At 47.1% G+C, this 25,592-nt stretch overlaps 1 protein-coding gene and 1 long non-coding RNA gene across 4 annotated transcripts in view; one reads left to right on the forward strand and one right to left on the reverse strand.

Moving 5' to 3' along the window:
• The window catches only part of LOC115171519 (potassium voltage-gated channel subfamily H member 6), a 45,425-nt gene extending 30,668 nt beyond the window's left edge, over positions 1-14,757 (reverse strand). The window contains exons 1-7 of one of the 3 annotated variants that reach the window (XM_029728440.1): positions 14,093-14,757; positions 10,451-10,681; positions 3,010-3,162; positions 2,724-2,827; positions 2,170-2,509; positions 2,020-2,070; positions 1,139-1,353 (exon numbers count right to left, since the gene is read on the reverse strand). In XM_029728440.1, the coding sequence (XP_029584300.1) occupies positions 1,139-1,353; positions 2,020-2,070; positions 2,170-2,509; positions 2,724-2,827; positions 3,010-3,162; positions 10,451-10,681; positions 14,093-14,168 (1,170 nt within the window). In that variant the 5' untranslated portion in view covers positions 14,169-14,757. Of the gene's footprint in view, positions 1-1,138; positions 1,354-2,019; positions 2,071-2,169; positions 2,510-2,723; positions 2,828-3,009; positions 3,163-10,450; positions 10,682-11,114; positions 11,212-14,092 lie in introns of those variants that run through there. The other 2 variants (XM_029728442.1, XM_029728441.1) reach the window with 2 other exon arrangements.
• Positions 1,244-1,653, forward strand: LOC115171520 (uncharacterized). Its single transcript, XR_003871209.1, has 2 exons — positions 1,244-1,351; positions 1,513-1,653. It is a non-coding gene; the product is annotated as an uncharacterized LOC115171520 (long non-coding RNA).
• Positions 14,758-25,592: the final 10,835 nt, after the last annotated feature.

Genomic DNA, 25,592 nt, shown 5'->3' on the forward strand with positions numbered 1-25,592 from the left:
CTATGTTGGAATTATATCTGAACAATACAGATATTTTTTTCAGCAATTGTGAAAGATCACACATGGGATAGAAATTATCGAAATTTGATGTTCAGTCAATTTCAATAGATAGTGCAAGTGTATTGTCTAATGTGAAAACAGTACTGTAGCATATTATATTCAAAGGGCATTTTGAAACATGTACCTATTGGATTAACTAGCTGTTAAAATAACTACATTGAGAAGATATTAATATGTTGTGTTTTGATGATTAAATAAATTGTCACGCCCTGGCCATAGAGAGGTTTTTGTTCTCTATTTTGGTTAGGCCAGGGTGTGACTAGGGTGGCATTCTATGTTCCGTTTTCTATGTTTTGTGTATTTCTGTGTTTTGGCCGGGTATGGCTCTCAATCAGGGACAGCTGTCTATCGTTGTCTCTGATTGGGAGCCATACTTAGGTAGCCTTTTCCCACAGGGTTTTGTGGGTAGTTGTTTTCTGTCTTGTGTTTTTCACCTGACAGAGCTGTTGCGTTTTGTTCCACTTTGTTTTTGATTCAGTGTTCAGTTTTAATAAATACCATCATGAACACTTACCACGCTTCACCTTGGTCCTCTCCTTGCAACAACCGTTACATAAATGTTCACATGGTATTTCACAGTACATTTATATTTTGGATGAATGGCTGGGTGGTGAAAGATCCATTCAAAATAAATAAATGCACAATAAAACGTTTTATGACACTTGCCGTGTTACAAGTGTTACCAGTTTGGAGTTTTGTATTAAGAAAATTCACCACATACTTTTGAAAATAGCACCAAAGTGACAGAATAAATTTTATTTTATATATATCGTTCCTGTTTGTTTGTGTGTGTGTGTGTGTGTGTGGATGCATGTGGAAACTCTTGCGTGACATGCAGCTGCTTCTTCAGCAGAAACCTTGCAACACAGGAAGTCAGACCGAAGAGATGTAATCCACCACTTCTCAATAACCCAACGTTCCTTTTACACAACATCCTGTGTACACAATATCGCACATGCCGTCCTGAAAAAGCTCACTTTAAAAATCCCTTAAGATATAAGCAGAATACAGGTTGAGTCAGGTAATCACACGGTTGTGGTTGTGTGATATGAGTGCTAGTGAGGACCATGTGTCTCACCTGTGTGACATGTGTGACCTTCTCTGTGACATCTCGGTGGCGGTCCTTTACTTTGCTGGGAGCGATGATCTCGATCTCAGTGGGCGAGGGCGGTCGCAAGAGGTCGGAGGCGAAACTGAGTGTGAGGGGGTTACGAGTGCTGGTCCTGCGAGTGCTGGTCCTGCGTCGCATCAGGTCCGAGTCTGAGGTGGAACTCAGAGTACCGGCCTTCAGGTCTGCACACAACAACACTCATCTCTCATTACTGTGTCTCTATCTATTTTCAACGACAAGTTTACATATTATATTATCATTCAAATCCTTTATTTAAACTGAAAGTAACACATTCAGAACTAAAAATATAATGTGTTATAATGCAATTTCCATTCCTCTAGGTGAGAAACATCTTGGTTTATACTGAGCAAAGCATCTGAGAAAGATACAGAGAAAGTGTATTATCTATTTCACTTCTTTTGGCAATGTAAACATGTGTTTCTCATGCCAATAAAGCCAATTAAATTGAATTGATAGAGTAATGAAATGAGAGGGAGTGTGTTAATGCATTGCGGGGATGCATGTATTCCTCTACATTATTTCCCTGGGGTAGATGGGAAGTCCACAGCCCTACACTCCATAGCCCATAGTATTAGCTGTGTTATGAGTAAAGGATGGCCTCTGAGTGACTGGGACTCTTATAGACCTGGCACACACACACACACACACACACACACACACACACACACACACACACACACACACACACACACACACACACACACACACACACACACACACACACACAGGCTATAGGTTAGAGGCATTGATTAGTGACCCTGCTGCTGCACATGCTCAGTGCTTGAGGAACGGGAGTGAGGATTCGCATTTTCTAGAGAACAGAATACCTCCAACAGGCCCAGGTAGCTTTGGCTTGGTTTGTTTTGATTCAGATGGAACTGTAAGAGGAGACAGCCACATTTCTTCCTGTCAGAGGGGGTACAAAAATGGCAAAAGACTACACTTTTGACTGGGTACACACACACACACGAACTCACTGCTGTTGGAGCGTGGGTCTCCTGGTCGGCCCGACTCAGCCCTCATGCTGTCGAGGTCATCCAGGGAGGAAGCTCTGCGGAGGCTGCCGACAGTCTCTCTGGAGCGGCTCCGGGGCAGGACTGTCCTGGGGAAGGCTGCACTGGAGAAGGGGCTGCTGGGGAGGAAGGCCACGCTGGGTTCCAGCCGCTCCGACAATAGGGACAGCAGTTTGGGGGAGTAGTGGCTTGCAGGCTGGGAGGACTCATGGTCCTGCTCTATCAGCGCCTCTGTCTCAGACTGCATGCAGCTCTCCTTGGACGGGATACGGAACTCTTTCAGAGGGATCTCTTCACTGTTGGGCTGAATTAGGGAAGGAGGAAGAAGACAATCATAGGTTAAATATTGTACTACATTTCTACTTACTGCTAAATGTATGTGACTGAAGCTATATTCATTACAAAACATAAGAGATACAGGAACTGAGATAATCAAGATATATTATATGTAAGGTCATATTTAGACGAGTACTGTGTGTATAGGCCTATGTGTGTATGGGAGTTTCTGGCCACCTTACCTGTAGGTAGTCCACCACCACCCCCTCAAACTGGTCTTTGGCGAGGGAAGACTGGCGCATTGCACGTACCAATGGCAGTCTCAACTTCAGCCTGCGACTCTGCCCTGAGAAACCACAGAGGGCTTATACATACACTTTACATAAATACACCTACAGTACCAGGATGTAGTCACATTCTGTATGTTATAACACAGCTACATTCAACATGGAATAAACAGGTTGATGCAGACAGACAGACAGTATCACACATACACACTGTCATCACACACACGCTTTCCACACTGACCTGCCCATACCCAGCCCTGGGCCACCCTCTGTCTCAGACCTGGTTTCTTGAGGGAGGGGTCAATGATTTCCTGGAAGTTGAGGATGAACATGATGACCTGTCCCTCCGCTTTCTTCACAGGAACAACATCAATCAGACAGGGCCTGCAGGTCCCTGCAGGGGGGAGAGACATAACATTATAAAGCTGCTAATGGCCATCCTAACCTGGGCTCAAAGGTAACTAAGTAGACTTCAGGACAGCTCAAGTAACTATAAATATTGTTTAATCTTATCTGACTGTGCTCTCTTTAACACTGAACACATTTAGACTCAGAGTCTCAGGTTTCATGGTTGGTGGGCTGTTACTGCCATCTCATTTCAGTTTTATGTGGAGAGGCCTTCCAAACAGCAGTACAGTCTTGTAGTTTCTTTCCATGACTGGATGTTTTCCCAGGGCATTTATGAGACCCTCCTTTCTGTTTAAGTGAAGCCAGGGTGGGGGCTGTCAACATGTCCTAGCATAGGAGAAACAGACAGAGGGGGGAGGCAGCAAATGAGATATAGAGGGATGGAGAATAAGACCAATCAAAATGTAGACAGACTGTAGGAAGAGGGGAGGGAGAGAGCGGGCGAGAGGGAGAGCTAGAGAAAGAGAGAGGGGAAGAAAGAAAGCAAGAGAACTACAGAAGAGAGGGGAATAGAGTGGTATATCAATCGTAGTACTGAGCGATTAGTGCTTTTTGAGGTGCATTCTTCTGTCTCTTCTGTAGTAGGCGTAAATGAAACACAGACCGAACAAGTAGATGTGCAATGGATTATAGTCATTGTAGTCAATTACCATGTTTTATGCACTAAACTATGTAGAATATTGGCTAGTTCGAAACTACAACTCTCTACTACAAGTTCTTGAAATTTTCCGCATTGACCTCTGCAGCAGAGGTAACTCTAGCTCGTCCTTTCCTGCGGCGGTCCTCAATGAGAGCCAGTTTCATCATAGCGCTTGATGGTTTTTGCGACTGCACTTTAAGAAACGTTGAAATTTTCCTCATTGACTGACCTTCATGTCTTACAGTAATGATGGACTGTCGTTTCTCTTTGCTTATTTGAGCTGTTCTTTCCACAATATGGACTTGGTCTTTTACCAAATAGGGCTATATTCTGTATACTACCCCTACCTTGTCACAATACAACTGATTGGCTCAAACGCATTAAGAAGTATAGAAATTCCACAAATTAACTTTTAACAAGGCACACCTGTTAATTGAAAGGCATTCCAAGTGACTACCTCATGAAGCTGGTTGAGAGAATGCCAAGCGTGTGCAAAGTTATCATCAAGGCAAAGGGTGGCTCGTTTGAAGAATCTCAAATATAAAATATATTTTGTTTTGTTAAACACTTTTTTGGTTACAACATGATTACATATGTGTTATTTCATAGTTTTGATGTCTTCACTATTATTCTACAATGTAGAAAATAGTAAAAATAAAGAAAAACCCTTGAATGAGTAGGTGTGTCCAAACCTTTGACTGGTATTGTAGGTAGAAGCTTACGAATAATATTTTGGGTGAGTTTGGACATTTACAAGTGAATGTGAATGAGAGACATTGTGCAAATTAACAAAGTTTGACGCATGCTTGTTTGAAGGAAAAACAGTACTGGTGTCACGTCCTGACCAGTAATAGGGGTTATTTGTTATTGTAGTTTGGTCAGGATGTGGCAAAGGGTATTTGTTTTATGTGGTTCGGGGTGGTGGTTTGTTTAGTAGGGTATTTGATTTATGTATTCCGGGGGTTTTTGGGCACTGTTCTATGTTAGTGTATTTCTATGTTCTGTCTAGTCTTTTGTATTTTTATGTTTTGTTAATTGGGGTTGGACTCTCAATTGGAGGCAGGTGTTTTCTAGTTGCCTCTGATTGAGAGTCCTATATATAGGTATGTGTTTGTTGAGTACTTTGTGGGAGATTATGCTGTGTATAGCTTTGTGCCTTACCAGCCTGTGATTAGTCGTTGTGTTTTCTTTGTGTACGTGTTTGTTTTGGTTCTCCTTCTTGTCCGTTTATAATAAAGAAGATGAGTGCACATTTCCCCGCTGTATTTTGATCTAAATCCGACGACAACCATTACAGAATCTCCCACCAACCAAGGACCAAGCAGCGGGGTAAGGAGCAACGGGATAATAATATGGACTATCGAGAAAAGTGGACGTGGGAGGAGATTATGGCCGGAGAGGGCCCATGGAGAAAGTGGAGCGAAGACCGGGAACGCTACAGGGGAACACGACTGGCGTTTAAACCGGAGAGGCACCCCCAATAATTTTTTGGGGGGGGGCACACGGGTAGTTTGGCTGGGCCAGGCAGTAGACCTAAGCCAGCTCCCCGTGCTTTTTATGGGAAGCGTTTGGAGTGGAGAGCGCGGAAGTGCGCACGATCTCGCCCATACGCACGCACAGTCCGGTGCGAGTGATCCCAGCCCCTCGCAAGTGCTGTGCTAGAGTGGGCATCCAGCCTGGTAGGAGGATGCCTGCGCAGCGCATCTGGTCACCGGTGCGCCTCCTAGGTCCAGGCTACCCTACGCTCGCTCTACGCACGGCAACCATCAGGCCCCTGCACAGCCCAGTTCGCCCTGTACCAGCACTCCGCTCGTACAGGGCTACTAGTTCCATCCAGCCAGGACGGGTTGTGCAGGAGGTGCGGTCGAGACCGCCTGTGCGCCTCCACGGCCAGGTATATCCACAGCCAGCATCACGCACCAGGCCTCCAGTGCGTAATCCCAGTCCAACTCAGCCCGTTCCTGCTCCCCGCACTAGCCCTGAAGTGAGTGTCCCCAAACTGGCACATCCAGTACCAGCACCACGCATCAGGCTTCCAGTGCGTCAGTCCAGTCTCGAGCTTCCGACGACAGTCCCCCGTCCAGAGTGTCCGGAAACAGTTCCCCGTCCAGAGTGTCCGACGACAGTGCCCCGTCCAGAATATTCGGCAACAGTGCCCCGTCCAGAGTATCCGACAACAGTACCCCGTCCAGAGTATCCGGTAAGAGTGTCTAGCCCGGAACCGAGTGAGACGGCCTACAGTTCGGAACCAAGGAAGACGGCCCACTGTTCAGAGCCGAGTGAGACGGCCCACAGTTCGGAGAGGAGTGAATGGGTCTACAGTCCGGAACCGAGCAAGACGGCCTACAGTCCGGAACCGAGTGAGTCTGCCTGCAGTCCGGAACCGAGTGAGTCTGCCTGCAGTCCGGAACCGAGTGAGTCGGCCTGCTGTCCGAAACCGAGTGAGTCTGCCTGCAGTCTGGAACCGAGTGAGTCTGCCTGCGGTCTGGAACCGAGTGAGTCTGCCTGCAGTCCGGAACCGAGTGAGTCTGCCTACGGTCCGGAACCAAGTGAGTCTTCCATTCGGTCCGGAACAGAATGAGTCTGCCTACAGTCTGGATCTTCCAGAGTTGGTCCACAGTCCGGAGCCCCCAGAGACGCTCTACAGCCCTGAACATTGTGCAGGGGTGGACTGGTCAGGGGGTGGCTGTAGACCAGAACCTGAGCCACCTCCAGTATAGGTGGGTTGGGGAGTGGGGGTGTAGCACAGGTGCCGTCGTTGACGGCAGCCAGCCTCCCTTCCCTCCCTTTAGTTTAGGGGATTTATGTCTGTTTTGAGGTAATTTTGTTTTTGTGTGTGAGGTGCATCCGGGGTCTGCACCTTTGGGGGGGGGGGGTACTGTCACGTCCTGACCAGTAATAGGGGTTATTTGTTATTGTAGTTTGGTCAGGACGTGGCAGAAGGTATTTGTTTTATGTGGTTCGGGGTGGTGGTTTGTTTAGTAGGGTATTTGATTTATGTATTCTGGGGGTTTTGGGCACTGTTCTATGTTAGTGTATTTCTATGTTCTGTCTAGTCTTTTGTATTTCTTTGTTTTGTTAATTGGGGTTGGACTCTCAATTGGAGGCAGGTGTTTTCTAGTTGCCTCTGATTGAGAGTCCTATATATAGGTATGTGTTTGTTGAGTACTTTGTGGGAGATTATGCTGTGTATAGCTTTGTGCCTTACCAGCCTGTGATTAGTTGTTGTGTTTTCTTTGTGTACGTGTTTGTTTTGGTTCTCCTTCTTGTCCGTTTATAATAAAGAAGATGAGTTCACATTTCCCCGCTGCAATTTGGTCTAAATCCGACGACAACCGTTACAACTGGCTCTGGAGCAGCATATGTACACGCTGTGTCTGTGTGGAGTCTGGAGTCGCTAGGGCAACAGACCTGCCTGCTCTGCTCGGAGAAAATGCGGGAGGAGACGGGCCGAGAACAGAGAGGTGAAAAAACGCAAGGAAATCAAAAGATAGCAGTGGCAGTTGTACTGATAACTCATCCAAAGGGCTTTGACTTCTCAAACATGCCAGAAAGCTAACACAATATGATGTCCCGTCACCTTATTAATTCAGCACTTACTTAGATACTGTGCATTCAGACCCCTTCACTTTTTCCACATTTTGCTACGTTAGAGCCTTATTTGTCCTCAACCATTTACACACAATACGCCAGAATGACAGAACAAAAACTTGTAGCAAATGTATTAAAAATAAAAAACTGAAATATGACATTTACTGTACATAAGTATTCAGACCCTTTACTCAGTACTTTGTTGAAGCACCTTTGGCATTGTTGACTTTCAATATAAAACACAACCCCGTCAATAGACAGATGGACTCCCCTGTTCCTGCTTACTCCCATTGTGCTATAACACAAACAAACATGTGACTGGCTCAACTGTTCTGGGGAACTAAGGTAAGTCTTATAATGTAAAATAATGTGACAGGTGAAAAGAAGAACACGATCTGCTTATCACCTAACGCTCTCCTAACACAAGTTGACTGCAGGTACTTACTTCAAAAACAGACACAAATATTACAATTTATTGAAAAACTTCAAAGAAACAGTTTCAAAGGTATTGACGGTATTGACGGTATTGAAAAACCATCCTGTGGCTATTTCCAAATACCCTGGTATACGGGGTATACTGCCCAAGCCTAATTGATTCCCATTCAAAATCCTATTTTCCCTAACCCCTAAACCTAACCCTTAACCAAACCCTAACTCCAACTCTTAACCCCTAATCCTAATTGTAACCCTAACCCCTAAACCTAACCCCTAAGACTAAAACAGTCGTTTTCATTGTGGGGACCGGCAAAATGTCCCCGGAGTAATGTCCCCAGGAAATGTCCTTGTTTTACACTCACACACACACACACACACACATTAACAAACAAACACATTAATTCAGTTTTAGGATCAAGTACAGCAACATAATGCATTTTTATTGTGTATGATGAATTGTACCCATTTACAATTCATTCGTGCTTGTGTGCGCACCTGCGTTCATGACTGTATGCATTACTGGGATACAAAATAAATAGATGTTCAGTGGATTTGAGCTGGCACACTGACAATATTTCCATGACAACAAGCTCTCCGACACGGCACTTCTCATGCCCAAATGACCAACATAACGGCATTGTGTCTACAGCCTCACTAGCCAGGTCTGTTTGCTTGTCCCTCTGTCCTTTGCAGGGGTCGCAAACAAACTGGAAAATAATGACATTTTGAAGGAACAGAATTAGAACCAGACCAGGGAACGAAAGTGATCTATATTGTTCTGGAACAGAACCATTATTTAAAAGTCCCATAAAAAAATGCAACAAAGCGCTTATGCAAAGTTCTCCCTCTGTCAATCATTATCTTCTTCCAAAGTCTGCCAGCTGAAAATCTTTGCCAGTGTGTGTGCGTGTAGTCTATCTGCCCCTCAGAAGCATAGCTGTAGCCTGCGGACACTACAAACATAATTCAGAAGATAGGGAGAGAGATTTTTTATTAGAGAAGGATGGATTAACTTTTTCAAGGCTAGTTAGGGATCCTATAGTTCACATTGGATTTATTAACTATAAAAAGGTAAGATGTGTTTTTAATTCAGGTGCCGCTCTGCACACGCAAGCTTGTTAGCTAGCCAGCTACTCTGGTCCAACGTTAAGCCAACTCTGAAGTTCAAAGACATTCAAAAATCTCCCATAGAAGCCGCTCCTCCGTAGGTATAGTTCTGTGGGCCTAATTCAGATAATGCATGTCGTCACAAGATCCCCAGCGTTTCAAGCCAAGCCTCCTCCTCCACCCTCTCTCTCTGTCTCCCCACTCGCAAAGTTTCAGTTGCATCTCACGCCCTACACTTGTCTTTCCATAACGCATGTGAACAACTCACTGAGCTACAGCTCTATAGCAAGCTGGTCTATCCATACTGCATGATTGGAAAAGTTATTTAATGTCAAGCTAAATGGAAAATAAATAAAGGTTTAAAAAGGAACAGAAAGTAACGATATAAACGGGTACTTTGGGGGGGTTGAACCGGTTCAGAACTGTATTTTGCTGGTCGGAACAGTGTAACGAAAAAAATGATATATGGTTCTGTTCAGAACAAAAGAATTGGAAAATTATTTTGGTTCCAACACCGGGTCCTCTGTACATGTACAAGAGACAAAACACAGGACCATACAAGTATTTTTTTTTTTTTTAATCACAGAAGTAGTGCACTGGGCCTTTACTTGTCCTGTATTAGTGGACCTATATAGCCTTCCGTAGTGCGGGCAAAAAATAAATCATCTGCACTCCCCTATCACCCTGCAGCACCCCCACCCCCAAACTACTTAGAGCAGCTATGCACAGGGTGGGAATGGGGAGTGGGGATGTCACGCCGTGATCTGTTTCACCTGTCTTTGTGATTGTCTCCACCCACCTCCAGGTGTCACCCGTCTTCCCAATTATTCCCAGGGTATTTATTACTGTGTTCTCTGTTTGTCTGTGCCAGTTTGTCTTGTCAAGTCAACCAGCGTGTTTTTCTATGCTCCTGCTTTTTCTTGTCTCTGTTTTTCTAGTCCTCCTTGTTTTGACCTTTTGCCTGCCCTGACACTGAGCCCGCCTGCCTGACCATTCAGCCTGCCCTGACCTTGAGCCTGCATGCCTCCCTGTACCATTTGGAACTCTGACCTGGTTCTGAACTTTTACCTGTCCTCGACCTGCCTCTTGCCTGCCCTTTGTTGTTTAATAAATATCAGAGACTCGAACCATCTGCCTCCTGTGTCTGCATCTGGGTCTTGTCCTGTGTCGTTATAGGGGATGAATAAACATGTTGCAGGTGAGGTAAGCAGGCCAAGACAGCTCCACCATGTCCACTCCCCAGACAGGTAAATTAGTAGATGAGAGTTCACTGAGTCTGCAGCAGCTGGCTCCACATACTGTAACACTGCATCATACAGTAGCATTATATAAAAGTGAGAGGGAGACAGCCATGACACTTGGAGGGACCAAAATATTCTGTATGTGACCTTTACAGCACTCCCCACTATAAAGAAGGGGAGTAATGTTGTCACTTTGACTCTCTTGCTCTTTCCATCTCTTTCTCTCTGAATCTCAGTCTAAACCTCCACCTTCTCCTTACCTTCTTTGTTGTAGTAGAGGATCTCCACCTTGCGCTCCTCTGACCCTAGCAGGGCCTGTGCCAGCTGTGTCAGGGCAGTCTTCATGGTGCCAGGCCCCACCAAGAACTGGCAGGTGCAGGGCTGCTGCATGATTTCTGCCCGCGAGAAGCCAAACATCTGGCAGAAGCCCTCGTTACAGTAGATAATGCCACAGTTCTTCATCTGAGCATTGGCTATCAGGAACTTCCGATCTGGGAGGAAACCAAGGGAAGAGTCAGAGCAGATATGTAAATGTACGAATATGGTGGGAATGTGGGAAATTACAGTACAATTATAATTGAAGGCTTATTACATCAAATGCAAAATCGGACAATCAAAGTATATCCAACTTCAGAAACATTCAGTTATCATATTCAGGTAATGATCATTTCAAGGAGAAGTCTCTCAATCAGATCCAATTCAAGTCTGGACTGTGTTCATTTCAGTTTCACACTCAACTAACCACATTCACCTCAACATCAAGTTGAAATTGGAGTAATCAAGCCTGTCCCTCTGCGGCACAAATCATATCAGTGCAATGATTCAAGATGGCCCCAGAGGGACTAATACGGAGCAGCTGGACTCAGCAATGACAGTCCGCAATCAAGATTATAATATACTGCAATAGGTTTCAGCCGTCCTTACCTAGGTTCATGAGTGTGGCTATTGTCTCCAGCGCTAATGACAATTGCCTTGGAAGTCACATCAGCTACACTGATATTGTCGTACAGCGTGATATACAATCAATACAGTTTATGTTGAAAAGCTGCTCAAACATCTGTGCCTCTGACTCTGTCTCTACTCCTCTTTTTATCCACTCGTGAAACTGAGTTACACAACTCTCATTCTTCCCCATTTAAATAAATATGAGGAGAGAGATTTGGAGCTTCACCCAGAAAAAGCAGAACCCCTTCCCCCTCCTTGCTCCTCTGTGTAGAGTAAATAGGTGAGGTCGTTTGGTGGAAAGTACATCCTATCCTAAGTCATTATCAATGCCTCAGAACACAGACACCCAGACTCAGATTGTTGCTAAGCAGCAGTGGTTTGGAAAACATATCACCCGGCAGGGTGCTTACACACGCACACACACACACACAGAGATAAGAAAGACATACGTTTGATGGGACTTATCGGTCTCTCTGAGGACCCCTCTGCAGAGAGCTTTGAAAATCCCAGAGTAATCCCGGACATAAACTAATTCCGAACTGTCACCTGCCAGCACAGCAAATTAAACAAGCTGAAATCCTTTTAACATGAAATTGAAGTGAAAAGTGGAACATTGCATCTTCTCTCTAATGTGGAGCAGCGGTGGAGAGGGTTATTCTGAGCCGTACCCCTATGGTCAACAGACTGCCTTCACACTGTGACTGAAGAACACTGACAGTGACAGGCACAGTAGTCACAGTCAGACTTACAGTAGCATAGAGATAGGCCTCTACTGAGCTAGGTGATAGGCCTCTACTGAGCTAGGTTATAGGCCTCTACTGAGCTAGGCTATAGGCCTCTACTGAGCTAGGTTATAGGCCACTACTGAGCTAGGTTATAGGCCTCTACTGAGCTAGGCTATAGGCCTCTACTGAGCTAGATTATAGGCCACTACTGAGCTAGGTTATAGGCCACTACTGAGCTAGGTGATAGGCAACTACTGAGCTAGGTTATAGGCCTCTACTGAGCTAGGTGATAGGCCACTACTGAGCTAGGTGATAGGCCTCTACTGAGCTAGGTTATAGGCCTCTACTGAGCTAGGTTATAGGCCTCTACTGAGCTAGGTTATAGGCCTCTACTGAGCTAAGTTATAGGCCTCTACTGAGCTAGGTTATAGGCCTCTACTGAGCTAGGTGATAGGCCTCTACTGAGCTAGGAAATAGGGCTCTAATGAGCTAGGTTATAGGCCACTACTGAGCTAGGTTATAGGCCTCTACTGAGCTAGGTTATAGGGCTCTAATGAGCTAGGTTATAGGCCTCTACTGAGCTAGGTTATAGGCCTCTACTGAGCTAGGTGATAGTTCTCTACTGAGCTAGGTTATAGGGCTCTAATGAGCTAGGTTATACTGAGCTAGGTTATAGGCCTCTACTGAGCTAGGTGATAGGCCTCTACTGAGCTAGGTTATAGGGCTCTACTGAGCTAGGTGATAGGCCTCTACTGAGCTAGGTTATAGGGCTCTACTGAGCTAGGTGATAGGCCTCTACTGAGCTAGGTTATAGGCCTCTACTGAGCTAGGTTATAGGCCTCTATTGAGCTAGGTTATAGGGCTCTAATGAGCTAGGTTATACTGAGCTAGGTTATAGGCCTCTACTGAGCTAGGTGATAGGCCTCTACTGAGCTAGGTTATAGGGCTCTACTGAGCTAGGTGATAGGCCTCTACTGAGCTAGGTTATAGGGCTCTACTGAGCTAGGTGATAGGCCTCTACTGAGCTAGGTTATAGGCCTCTACTGAGCTAGGTTATAGGCCTCTATTGAGCTAGGCTATAGGCCTCTACTGAGCTAGGTTATAGGCCTCTACTGAGCTAGGTGATAGGCCTCTACTGAGCTAGGTTATAGGCCTCTACTGAGCTAGGTGATAGGCCTCTACTGAGCTAGGTTATAGGCCTCTACTGAGCTAGGTTATAGGCCTCTACTGAGCTAGGTTATAGGCCTCTACCGCAATTGAAGTTGAGTGCTAATCAGAGCCATACCTCGTTTTTAAACAACTGGATTTCTTCTTTGCTGAATGGATCAATAATGTTTTGTTTGAGTGGGTTGCAAAGACATTCTGGGGCAGTTTCTGAGTGAGCAATAGTCAACTACGATACCATTTAATTCAAGACAAAAGCACGGAAACGAAGAGGCATTGTGGGTGTAAAGTGTGCTGTGATGTGCTGCATAAGGCCCTGTTCAAGAAGGATATCACTCAGTTATATGCACTAACAGAGTGTGTAGTTGTAGTTAGTGGTCACATGCAAACTCTGTAAAGCAAAGAAATGATGTACTCTTTCTATCAGGATCCAGTGGTCTGACCAGTTTAAGAACGGAGAACATGTTAACTCATGCAATATAATCTAGTGCAGCATGTGAATTCATGCAACATGTGGAAATCATAGGCAGGTGCAAAGACATACTAAACACACAAACCTATAGTATTAACATGACAATTTGGCATATTCAGCACATGCATACGGACATAAGCTAAGTTTGAACTGTAAATCAAATGTCGAGATAGGAGGAGTATCGCCAGAAGGTCTTGGACATTTACAGGGCAATGCAGTAACACCTGTGCCATGCCATTAATGCCCAGGCCATAGTACAGGGGTTACGCCAACAGGTAGGCAGGCAGGCAGGCAGGCAGGCAGGCAGGCAGGCAGGCAGGCAGGCAGACTTAAACTGAAGCATCTGCTTGATTACAGAAACAGCCATGTAGCACTCATATTCGGATCAATAGAAACTGGGGGGGACCACTAGACAAATGCATTTGTCTTTACATTTTATTACACTTTGCATGGTTGAAAGGTTACATGGAAAAGGCATTCACCTTAATTTCTACCCAGTCTAATTGTTTGTTGTTGGGATTATACAGTTATAACAGCTTGCTCATGGTCACATTATGTTATTACTTTTTCAGTCATAATGTAGTGTGTCCACTTACTTTGTCCATCGAATTTCCGGATAATGGTGTCCAGATAAGTGTTCTGGAGGGCTACATGACCGCGTCTCACAGGCATTTTGAAGCAGAAAGATGAGACTTCCCCGACGCATGAACCTCCAGAGTTTTAAATAAATCAAATTAAAGACGAAGTAGGGAAATACCCTATGCAAAAATGGCCCCGCATACAGGCGGGTGCAAAAAGGAGAATTCAATATGCGATGGCTGGTGAGCAAAGCGACAAGGAAATGTCACAAGGCAGCAGCGAGGACCAGTTGCTAGGGCGATAAAAAAAAGGCGCTCGCTCCACAGGAGAGAGAACTGGAAGCCGGTTTTTGCGTGCGGTACACAGGAAAGTGTAAAAACGGTATTTCATAAGTCATAAAACGTTTCACTTTGCCTACAAAATAATAAATAGGCTCTACAATTAGTCTAGCCTTGCCAGTCGTTATCATCTAATGAAGAGGTGAAAAACCAACACCGCCCTCCACGTCAACAAGATCAAAGAGAAGTGAAAGAAAAGGAGTAAATCGAAGTCTTAACCGCTACGTTTCATCCGGACAGTAGAAGAAGCTACTATTTGGCGAATCTCGGATGCCCTCCCCATTTGACAGGGTTGACCAAGCACTGCGCGGGGCAGGGGGAGTCATCATCCCACCAGACCCGCCTGACACTTTTTGACAGTGAGCAGACACCCTCATCAACTGCTTCGCTGCACATCAGAAGTCTCTACGCTCAAAATAGTCCCCCCCCCCCCCCCTCTCTCTCTCTCTCTCTCTTTGGCCTCTGTAATGCTCCTCTTCATTTCTTTAATCTCAATAATTGACAGGGTGAAGGGTATCAGTCCAATGTGTTTGTGGATGATCCATAAATGTTTCATTTGGGGAATTCATGCTATAAGTGACCACACAGTTAATGGTCCAATGCAGCCGTTTTTATCTCAATATCAAATCATTTCTGGGTAACAATTAAGTACCTTACTGTGATTGTTTTAAATGAAAATGATCAAAAAGAAACGAAAGTAGCTTCTTAGCAAAGACCAATTTCTCAAGACAGAATTTTGCTATGACTTTCTTTTGAAACATCTCTTACGCTAAAAGGGCATTATCATCATTTTCACAATTTCACAGTTTTATTTCAACATCATAGTGTGGAAATATATATAAAACACAGAGAAATCACGTTTTTGACTACACTGGGCCTTTAATAAAAAAAAGACAAACAAGATCACAATTCTGGGAATCGCATCCCCCTCCTCATAAACAGCCACTGAACCAGCTTGGTGAATAACAGCCCATTGATATGTCATGTGACAAGAGGCAGATAAGAAAAGATACAGATAAAGGTGAGAAAACATAACATGGGCAGGAAGGTGTCATCAACACGTCAAGTAGAATGCCTTATGCATGCCTCAAGTCCTCCTGTCAAACCACTGGTACAAATTCTCCAGTCTCACGTCTCAAAGCTCCCTGAGCCAGTCACTGATAACACTGGCGACGGCTGAGAAGATTGGAGAAGATTCACAGAAAATGATGTGAAACGGCAAGGGCACTTCAACTTAACAAGAGGCACAGTCTGGGTATGTTTTGATGACAGTATATAGCAGGGCCCCAACTTAACCATTATACTACATGCTAATTACCAATATGGCAAGGGCCTGGACCTGTGGAGGATGGTGGGAGGAGTTATAGGAGGACGGGCTCATTGTAATGTTTGGAATGGGTTAAATGGAACGGTATCAAACACATCAAACATATGGAAACCACGTTTGACTCCATTTATTCCATTCCAGACATTACAATGAACTTGTCCTCCTATAGCTACTCCCACCAGCCTCCTTTGGCCTGGACATACACTTGCACACACCCACACAGACACACAACCACACAGACACCCACACATGCACACACCCACACAGACAGTAGTTTTTTTTATGATGACAGTGTGGCAGCAGGTGCAGGTGTAGATTATTGAGGGGACACAGCAGAGGGCCCAAGTGCCCACATGGGATCTGTGCCAGAGAAGAGACAGGCACTAATGACCAACTGGGGTGTGTGTTCCGAACAACACTTGTCTCAGTTTCTAAGGAGAATAGATGCTTTTCCATATACGTACAGTTGAAGTTGGAAGTTTACATACACCTTAGACAAATACATTTAAACTCAGTTGTTCACAATTCAAGACATTTAATCCTAGTAAAAATACCCTGTTTTAGGTCAGTAGGATCACCACTTTATTTTAAGAATGTGAAGTATCAGAATAATAGTAGAGAGAACTATTTATTTGAGCTTTTATTTATTTCATCACATTCCCAGTGGGTCAGAAGTTTACATACACTCGATTAGTATTTGGTAGCATTGCCTTTAAATTGTTTAACTTGGGTCAAACGTTTCAGGTAGCCTTCCACAAGTTTCCCACAATAAGTTGGGTGAATTTTGGTCCATTCCTCCTGACAGAGCTGGTGTAACTGAGTCAGGTTTGTAGGCCTCCTTGCTCGCACACGCTTTTTCAGTTCTGCCCACAAATTATCTATGGGATTGAGGTCAGGGCTTTGTGATGGCCACTCCAATACCTTGACTTTGTTGTCCTTAAGCCATTTTTCCACAACTTTGGAAGTATGCTTGGGGTCATTGTCCATTTGGAAGACCCATTTGCGACCAAGCTTTAACTTCCTGTCACACTTATCGTCGTCGTCAGACGATATGGCGAAATCATCGGCGGAAAAGGAGGACCAATATGCAGCAGGATTGTGAATGCTCATCTTGAAGTTTATTAACTCAAAAGTGAACATAAAATAATAAACAGCGTACTCACGATCTACTAGTGTCACGACTGTGACGGATGGTGGCGCCCCTCCTCGGCCGGGCGGGGCTCGGCGGTCGTCGTCGCCGAACTACTAGCTGCCATCGATCCTTGTTTTGTTTCACTTTCGTTTGGTTAGGTCTAGGTAGGCACGCACCTGTTTTGGGTTAGTCATTAGTGGGGGGGTTATTTAGGTTAGCGTAGAATGTATGGTTTTTTGTACGTGATTGTATTTCATTGTATGCTGTGCGTAGTGACACGCTGTTTGTTGTACATTTTCAGTGGTGCGTGTGTTTTGCGCAAGCTGTGTTTTGTCCCTTGTTTTTGGGGCACTTTGTTTTGTAGTGCGCTCTGTGCGCTGTTTGGGTTGGCTTGTCGTTTAGCCATTGTGCCTATTAAAGCCAATACCCTGAATCGCTGCTTCCTGCACTTGATTCCTCCTCACCCACTACACACAAGCGTGACAGAAATCACGTACCCAAAACGTAATGGAGTCAGCAGGAGCTTCAGCGCCAGCCATGTCCATGGAGGAAACCGTGGATCAACACTCCACCCTGCTCCACCGGCTGGGTAACGCCATGGATCAGGTGTTGGCGCGCCTGGAGAGCTGGGACCGACGCGCTCTCGGCCCCTCGAACGCGGCAGTCCAACAGCCTGCGCCCCCCCCAGCACCCACAGCTCCCAGTACCAGTGGGGTGAAGCTCGCCCCCCCCAGGGAGTACGATGGAACGGCCGCTGGGTGTAAGGGCTTCTTACTCCAGCTGGAGTTATACCTGGCGACCGTTCGTCCCCCTCCCTCGGGGGAGGAGAGCGTCAGCGTCCTCGTCTCCTGTCTCACGGGTAAGGCCCTGGAATGGGCAAACGCCGTGTGGGACAGTCCGGACTCAGCCAGGGACAACTACCCAGAGTTCACCCGCCGCTTTCGGGCAGTATTCGATCATCCCCCGGAGGGGAGAGCGGCGGGTGAGCGGCTGTTTCACCTGAGGCAGGAGACGAGGAGCGCGCAGGATTTCGCTCTCGAGTTCCGGACCCTGGCCGCGGGAGCAGGGTGGAATGAGAGGGCCCTTATAGACCACTACCGTTGTAGTTTGAGGGAGGACGTCCGCCGGGAATTAGCCTGTCGGGACACGACTCACACACTGGACCAACTGGTGGATCTGTCCATCCGACTGGACAATCTGCTGGCCGCCCGCGGACGTCCGACCCGGGCCCTGCTCATTCCACCCTCCAGCCCTCCTGCTCCCACGCCTATGGAGATAGGGGGGGCAGCAGCCAGGAAGACTGGAGGGGGGGGTCGCTCCTGCACCTCATGTGGTCGCAGAGGGCACACTGTGGACCGGTGCTGGGGAGACTCCCCTAGGAGTCCAGACGGCAGGCAGAGCGCTCCTTTGACACCTCAGGTGAGTCAGCACCAGCCTCACCCAGAGCCCCCTGTACGTCACATGTATGTGTCAGTGTCTTTCCCTTGTTTCTCCCCTCACTCCCGGTTTAAGGCGCTAGTCGATTCAGGCGCAGCAGGGAGTTTTATGGACCGTGGGGTCGCGGCTAGGTTAGGGATTCCCTTGGTCCAGTTGGACCAACCCTTCCCCATACACGCCCTAGACAGTCGACCACTAGGGTCGGGGCTGGTCAGGGAGGTCACTGTACCTCTGGTCATGGTAATGCGGGGGGGTCATGAGGAGCAAATTAGTCTTTTCCTCATCGATTCCCCAGCGTTTCCAGTGGTTCTAGGGATTCCCTGGCTAGCCACTCACAACCCTAAGATTTCGTGGGGACAGAGGGCTCTTAAGGGGTGGTCAAATGAGTGCTCGGGCAGGTGCATAGGAGTTTCCATCGGTGCGACTACGGTGGAGAGTCCAGACCAAGTCTCCACCGTGCACATTCCCTCAGAATATGCCGATTTGGCTATCGCCTTCAGTAAAACGAAGGCGACCCAATTACCACCTCATCGACGAGGAGACTGTGCGATAAACCTCCAGGTGGGCGCTGCCCTCCCTCGTAGTCACGTTTATCCCCTGTCTCAGGAGGAGACAGCGGCTATGGAGACATACGTCACTGAATCCTTGAGGCAGGGATACATTCGGCCATCTCACTCACCCGTCTCCTCGAGCTTCTTTTTCGTGAAGAAGAAGGAGGGAGGTTTGCGCCCGTGCATTGACTATAGAGGTCTAAATGCCATCACAGTGGGTTTCAGTTACCCACTACCTCTCATCGCCTCGGCGATGGAGTCATTTCACGGGGCGCGCTTCTTCACGAAATTGGATCTCAGGAGCGCATATAATCTGGTGCGTATCAGAGGAGGGGACGAGTGGAAAACTGCATTTAGTACCACATCTGGCCATTATGAGTACCTCGTCATGCCGTATGGGTTAAAGAATGCTCCCGCAGTCTTTCAATCTTTTGTGGACGAGATTCTCCGGGACCTGCTCGGTCAGGGTGTAGTGGTGTACATCGATGACATTCTGGTCTACTCCGCTACACGCGCCGAGCATGTGTCTCTGGTGCGTAAAGTGCTTGGGCGACTGGTGGAGCATGACCTATACGTCAAGGCTGAGAAATGTGAGTTTTCCAAACCAGCCGTCTCTTTCTTGGGGTATCGCATTTCCTCATCAGGGGTAGTGATGGAATGTGACCGCGTCTCAGCCGTGCGTAATTGGCCGACTCCCACCACGGTGAAGGAGGTGCAGCGGTTTTTGGGATTTGCCAATTACTACCGGAGGTTTATCCGGGGCTTTGGGCAGGTGGCGGCTCCCATTACCTCACTGTTGAAGGGGGGCCCGGTGCGGTTGCAGTGGTCCGCGGAGGCGGACAGGGCCTTTAGTCGTCTGAAGGTTTTGTTCACCGACGCCCCGGTGCTGGCGCACCCGGACCCCTCTTTGCCCTTCATAGTGGAGGTGGACGCGTCCGAGGCTGGGGTAGGAGCCGTGTTGTCCCAGCGCTCGGGCGCCCCCCCCAAGCTCCGCCCCTGCGCCTTCTTCTCTAGGAAGTTGAGTCCGGCGGAGCGTAACTATGATGTGGGGGACAGGGAGCTGTTGGCTGTGGTCAGAGCCCTGAAGGTGTGGAGACATTGGCTTGAGGGGGCGCGCCACCCTTTTCTCATCTGGACTGACCACCGCAATCTGGAGTACATCCGGGCGGCGAGGAGACTGAACCCGCGTCAAGCCAGGTGGGCGATGTTCTTTACGAGATTTCGGTTTAACATCTCGTATATCCCAGGTTCCCGGAACACTAAGGCCGACGCACTGTCTCGTCTCCATGACGCCGAGGAACGGTCCACCGAGCCCACGCCTATCCTTCCAGCCTCCTGTCTGGTGGCACCGGTGGTCTGGGAGGTGGACGCGGACATCGAGCGGGCGTTACGGACGGAGCCTACTCCTCCGCAGTGTCCAGTGGGTCGTAAGTACGTTCCGCTCGGTGTTCGCGATCGGCTGATTCGGTGGGCTCACACGCTTCCCTCCGCGGGTCACCCAGGGGTTGAGCGGACGGTGCGTGGTCTTAGTGGGAGATACTGGTGGCCCACCTTGGTGAAGGACGTGAGGCACTATGTCTCCTCCTGTTCGGTGTGCGCTCAGAGTAAGGCTCCCAGGCACCTGCCTAGAGGGAAATTACAACCCCTCCCGGTTCCGCAACGACCATGGTCCCACCTGGCGGTGGATTTCTTGACCGATCTCCCGCCGTCTCAGGGCAACACTACAATCCTGGTCGTTGTGGACCGGTTTTCTAAGTCCTGCCGTCTGATTCCGTTACCCGGTCTTCCTACGGCCCTGCAGACCGCGGAAGCCTTATTCACCCACGTCTTCCGGCACTACGGGGTGCCCGAGGATATCGTCTCAGATCGAGGCCCCCAGTTCACGTCCCGAGTGTGGCGGGCGTTTATGGAGCGGCTGGGGGTTTCGGTCAGTCTGACCTCGGGGTTTCACCCCGAAAGTAATGGGCAGGTGGAAAGGGTAAACCAGGAAGTGGGCAGGTTCCTGCGGTCCTATTGCCAGGACCGGCCAGGGGAGTGGGCAAGGTTCGTGCCATGGGCCGAAATGGCTCAGAACTCTTTGCGCCACTCCTCCACCAACATGTCACCATTCAAATGTGTGTTGGGTTATCAGCCGGTCCTGGGGCCATGGCATCAGAGCCAGACGGAGGCCCCTGCGGTGGAGGAATGGGTGCAGCGCTCAAGGGAGACCTGGAACGCTGTGCAGGAATCCCTGGGACGAGCCAGGGAGCGACAGAAAGCGAGCGCTGACCGGCACCGCAGCGAGGCCCCCGTGTTCACCCCAGGGGAGAGAGTCTGGCTCTCGACCCGGAACCTGCCCCTCCGCCTGCCCTGCCGGAAGCTGGGTCCGCGGTTTGTGGGGCCATTTAAAGTCCTGAGGAGAATAAACGAGGTGTGTTACAGATTACAACTTCCTTCTTATTATCGTATTAACCCCTCGTTTCATGTGTCTCTCCTCAGGCCGGTGGTAGCTGGTCCGCTGCAGGAAAATGAGGTACGGGAGGTCCCTCCACCCCCCCTGGACATCGGGGGGGCCCCGGCGTACACAGTTCGATCCATCTTGGACTCCAGACGCCGGGCGAGGGGCCTGCAGTACCTCGTGGACTGGGAGGGGTACGGCCCGGAGGAGAGGTGCTGGGTACCGGTGGAGGACATACTGGACCCAGCGCTCACCCGGGAGTTCCACAGCCTCCATCCGGATCGCCCTGCGCCTCGACCTCCGGGGCGTCCTCGAGTTCGGCGACGGCGCACTGCGGGAGCCGCGCGTCAGGGGGGGAGTACTGTCACGACTGTGACGGATGGTGGCGCCCCTCCTCGGCCGGGCGGGGCTCGGCGGTCGTCGTCGCCGAACTACTAGCTGCCATCGATCCTTGTTTTGTTTCACTTTCGTTTGGTTAGGTCTAGGTAGGCACGCACCTGTTTTGGGTTAGTCATTAGTGGGGGGGTTATTTAGGTTAGCGTAGAATGTATGGTTTTTTGTACGTGATTGTATTTCATTGTATGCTGTGCGTAGTGACACGCTGTTTGTTGTACATTTTCAGTGGTGCGTGTGTTTTGCGCAAGCTGTGTTTTGTCCCTTGTTTTTGGGGCACTTTGTTTTGTAGTGCGCTCTGTGCGCTGTTTGGGTTGGCTTGTCGTTTAGCCATTGTGCCTATTAAAGCCAATACCCTGAATCGCTGCTTCCTGCACTTGATTCCTCCTCACCCACTACACACAAGCGTGACAACTAGACAGTCCTGTTAGGCTCACACACGCTAAACAAGAAACAATCTCCCACAAATGACAAACACAAACACACCCTAATATATAGGACTCTCAATCAAAGGCAAATAGAAAACACCTGCCTTCAATTGAGAGTCCCAACCCCAATTAACCAACCATAGAAACACACTCACTAGACTACACATAGAAATACATAAACATAGACCATAAACCAAAAACCCGGAAATACTAAATCAAACGCCCTACTACCAAAACCCCACTCCAAACCACATAAAACAAATACCCACTGCCACGTCCTGACCAAACTACAATAACAATTTACCCTTATACTGGCCAGGACGTGACACTTCCTGACTGATGTCTTGAGATGTTGCTTCAATATATCCACCAAATGTTCCTACCTCATGATGCCAGCTATTTTGTGAAGTGCACCGGTCACTCCTGCACTAAAGCGCCCCCACAACATGATGCTGCCACCCCCGTGCTTCACGGTTGAGATGGTGTTCTTCAGCTTGCAAGCCTCCCCCTTTTTCCTCCAAACATAACGATGGTCATTATGGCCAAACAGTTCTATTTTTGTTTCATCAGACCAGAGGACATTTCTCCAAAAAGTACGATCTTTGACCCCATGTGCAGTTGCAAACCGTAGTCTGGCTTTTTTATGGCGGATTTGGAGCAGAGTCTTCTTCCTTGCTGAGCAGCCTTTCAGGTTATGTCGACATAAGACTCGTTTTACTGTGGATATCAATACTTTTGTACCTGTTTCCTCCAGCATCTTCACAAGGTCCTTTGCTCTTGTTCTGGGATTGACTTGCACTTTTCGCACCAAAGTATGTTCATCTCTAGGAGACAGAACGCGTCTCCTTCCTGAGCGGTATGACAGCTGCGTGGTCCCATGGTGTTTATACTTGGGTACTATTGTTTGTACAGATGAACGTGGTACCTTCAGACGTTTGGAAATTGCTCCCAAGTGTAACAGTGTAGGTTCCGTCCCTCTCTTCACCCCAACCCGGGCTCGAACCAGGGACCCTTGCACACATCAACAACTGACACCCCACAAAGCATCGTTACCCATCGCGCCACAAAAGCCGCGGCCCTTGCAACGCAAGGGGAAACCCTACTTCAAGTCTCAGAGCGAGTGACGTCACTGATTGAAATGCTATTAGCGCGCACCACCGCTAACTATCTAGCCATTTCACATGGATTGTGAAATCAATCATCAGTAACGAGTTGGCAGTATTGGAAAATAAATTACAAGGGCCTGCATACATACACTCACCAGCCAATAGCCTGCTCCTTCGAACAGCGAATCATGTGGCTGCCTGCAACTCTATATATAGAGTATAGAGAGCTTTAGTCGTTGTTCGACCGAACATTAGAACGGACAAGGTGCCACACATGGTGGTTCCAGCATCTCAGAAACAGCTGCCCTCCTGGGATTTTTACGCACCACATTCTCTAGAGTTTACAGAGAATGATGCGATAAACAAAACACATTCAGTGAGCGGCAGTTCTGTGGGCAAAAACACCTTGTTAATGAGAGACGTCAGAGGAGAATTTCCAGACTCATTCAAGCTAAAAGAAAGGCCACAAATACTCAAATAACAGCCGTTTAAAACAGGGGTGTGCAGAAGGGCATCTCTTAACGTACAACACCGTGAATAATTCAGGCTGTTGTGGAGGCAAAAGGGGATCCTACCCAGTACTAGATAGGTGTACCTAATAAAGTGAGTATACAGTGATGTCATATCTGAAAACATGGTCTGGAAAAGTGGTACATGGGACCATAGAAACAGTGTCTAATAAAGAATGATGATGAAATATTACATCCATAGATAATGTAGTCCAATTGGTTCATGTTCCACGGTAATTGGTGTCAATGGATCTCGTTATCCTGAAACTTTCATGATCTAAACATGGAGTATTGTTTGTCAGTTTCCATAAAACTATGAATTAAGAGTAATGCAACAGTTACTTATCATTTTGGGCAGTTGTATCAATTGATAGTTAGATCATTGTAATGAAATTAATAGACAGTCATCTCAGATGTAATGTGTGAATTGCATTTTGAAATGGTAATACTTTGATGTTAAGTTGTGTCATTTTGAACAGGTGATTTTAGTTCAATGAACAAATGATCATAGCTTTATGTGTATTGTATCGAAGCAATTGGAAAAAGTGTTAGAGTTTTGAAAAATTTTGATCATCGGTTGTTTTGTGTCTAGAGTTGTGAAAAATGACATTAAGGTTCTGAAATTAGTGCCAAGGTGATTGTAAAAAACTGTAATATGAATCATCCCAACATTGATTGACCTAAAGTTCGTTACTGTATGACCTGTTGATTACGTCCTCTTGATAACGATCGGTCGAGTTGTCAATAACCATCAACAAAGATATATTTAGTGTTTGATGGGTTGATTACACATATTTTGCAAATGTTATCAGAGGTGCAGCGAAATGCTAATGTTTCTAGCTTAAACAGTGCAGTAATACCTAACAATATAAAACAATACACACAAATCCCCAAAATAAAATAAAATAAATTAACAAATATCAGAATGAGCAATGTCAGAGTCCATTATGGATATAATGGTGTGTTTATAGACAGTATGGACAGTATATGAATAGAAAAGGTGTGTACAGCAGTAGTTATATAGGATGAGCCTTTACTATAATACAGTATATACATATGAAATGGGTTCAGTGACAGTGTACATAGGGCAGCAGTCTCAAAGGTGCAGGGTAGTAACAGTGATTAAGGTTCAGGGCAGGGCAGGGTACTGGGCGGAGGCCGGCTAGTGGTGACTATTAAACAGTCAGATGGTCTGGAGTTGGATGTGTTAATTGACTTGGTGTGTGTGTGTTTGTGTCTGTGTCTGTGTCTGTAGTGTGCCTGTGTGTCCAGAGTGTTCATATGCATTGCTGCATTACTTTAAGTGTAGTACCATCGATCATTTTAGGTGGATGTCACTGACATGTCTCTCTGTCGTCTCCTGTAGCTCTGATGTATGCCAGTATCTTTGGTAACGTGTGTGTGTGTGTGTGTGTGTGTGTGTGTGTGTGTGTGTGTGTGTGTGTGTGTGTGTGTGTGTGTGTGTGTGTGTGTGTGTGTGTGTGTGTGTGTGTGTGTGTGGCTGAGTTTACACAGGCAGCCCAATTCTGATCGTTTTTTTCACTAATTGGTCAGATCAGCTCTGAAAAACCTCTGATGTGAAAAGATCTGATGTGATTGGTCAAAAGAGCAATTAGTGGAAAACATATCAGAATTGGGCTGCCTGTGTAAATGTAGCCTTAGTGTGTCAAAAGTCACTGCAGTTGTTTATGGAGTCTGCTAGAGAATCAAAGAGACAGAGAGAGTTGCTTTAGGGTGGTGGTGTTTGGTGGAGGGGTTGACGTGCTTGTTCTGTGTTTTGTCTCAATGGGCTTGATGAAATGAGGGCTAAAATTAACCAACAAGCACACATGCCTTCCCATGACCCTTTGGTGACAGGG

This window comes from Salmo trutta, chromosome 32, assembly GCF_901001165.1.
Source record: "Salmo trutta chromosome 32, fSalTru1.1, whole genome shotgun sequence".
NCBI lineage: Eukaryota > Metazoa > Chordata > Actinopteri > Salmoniformes > Salmonidae > Salmo > Salmo trutta.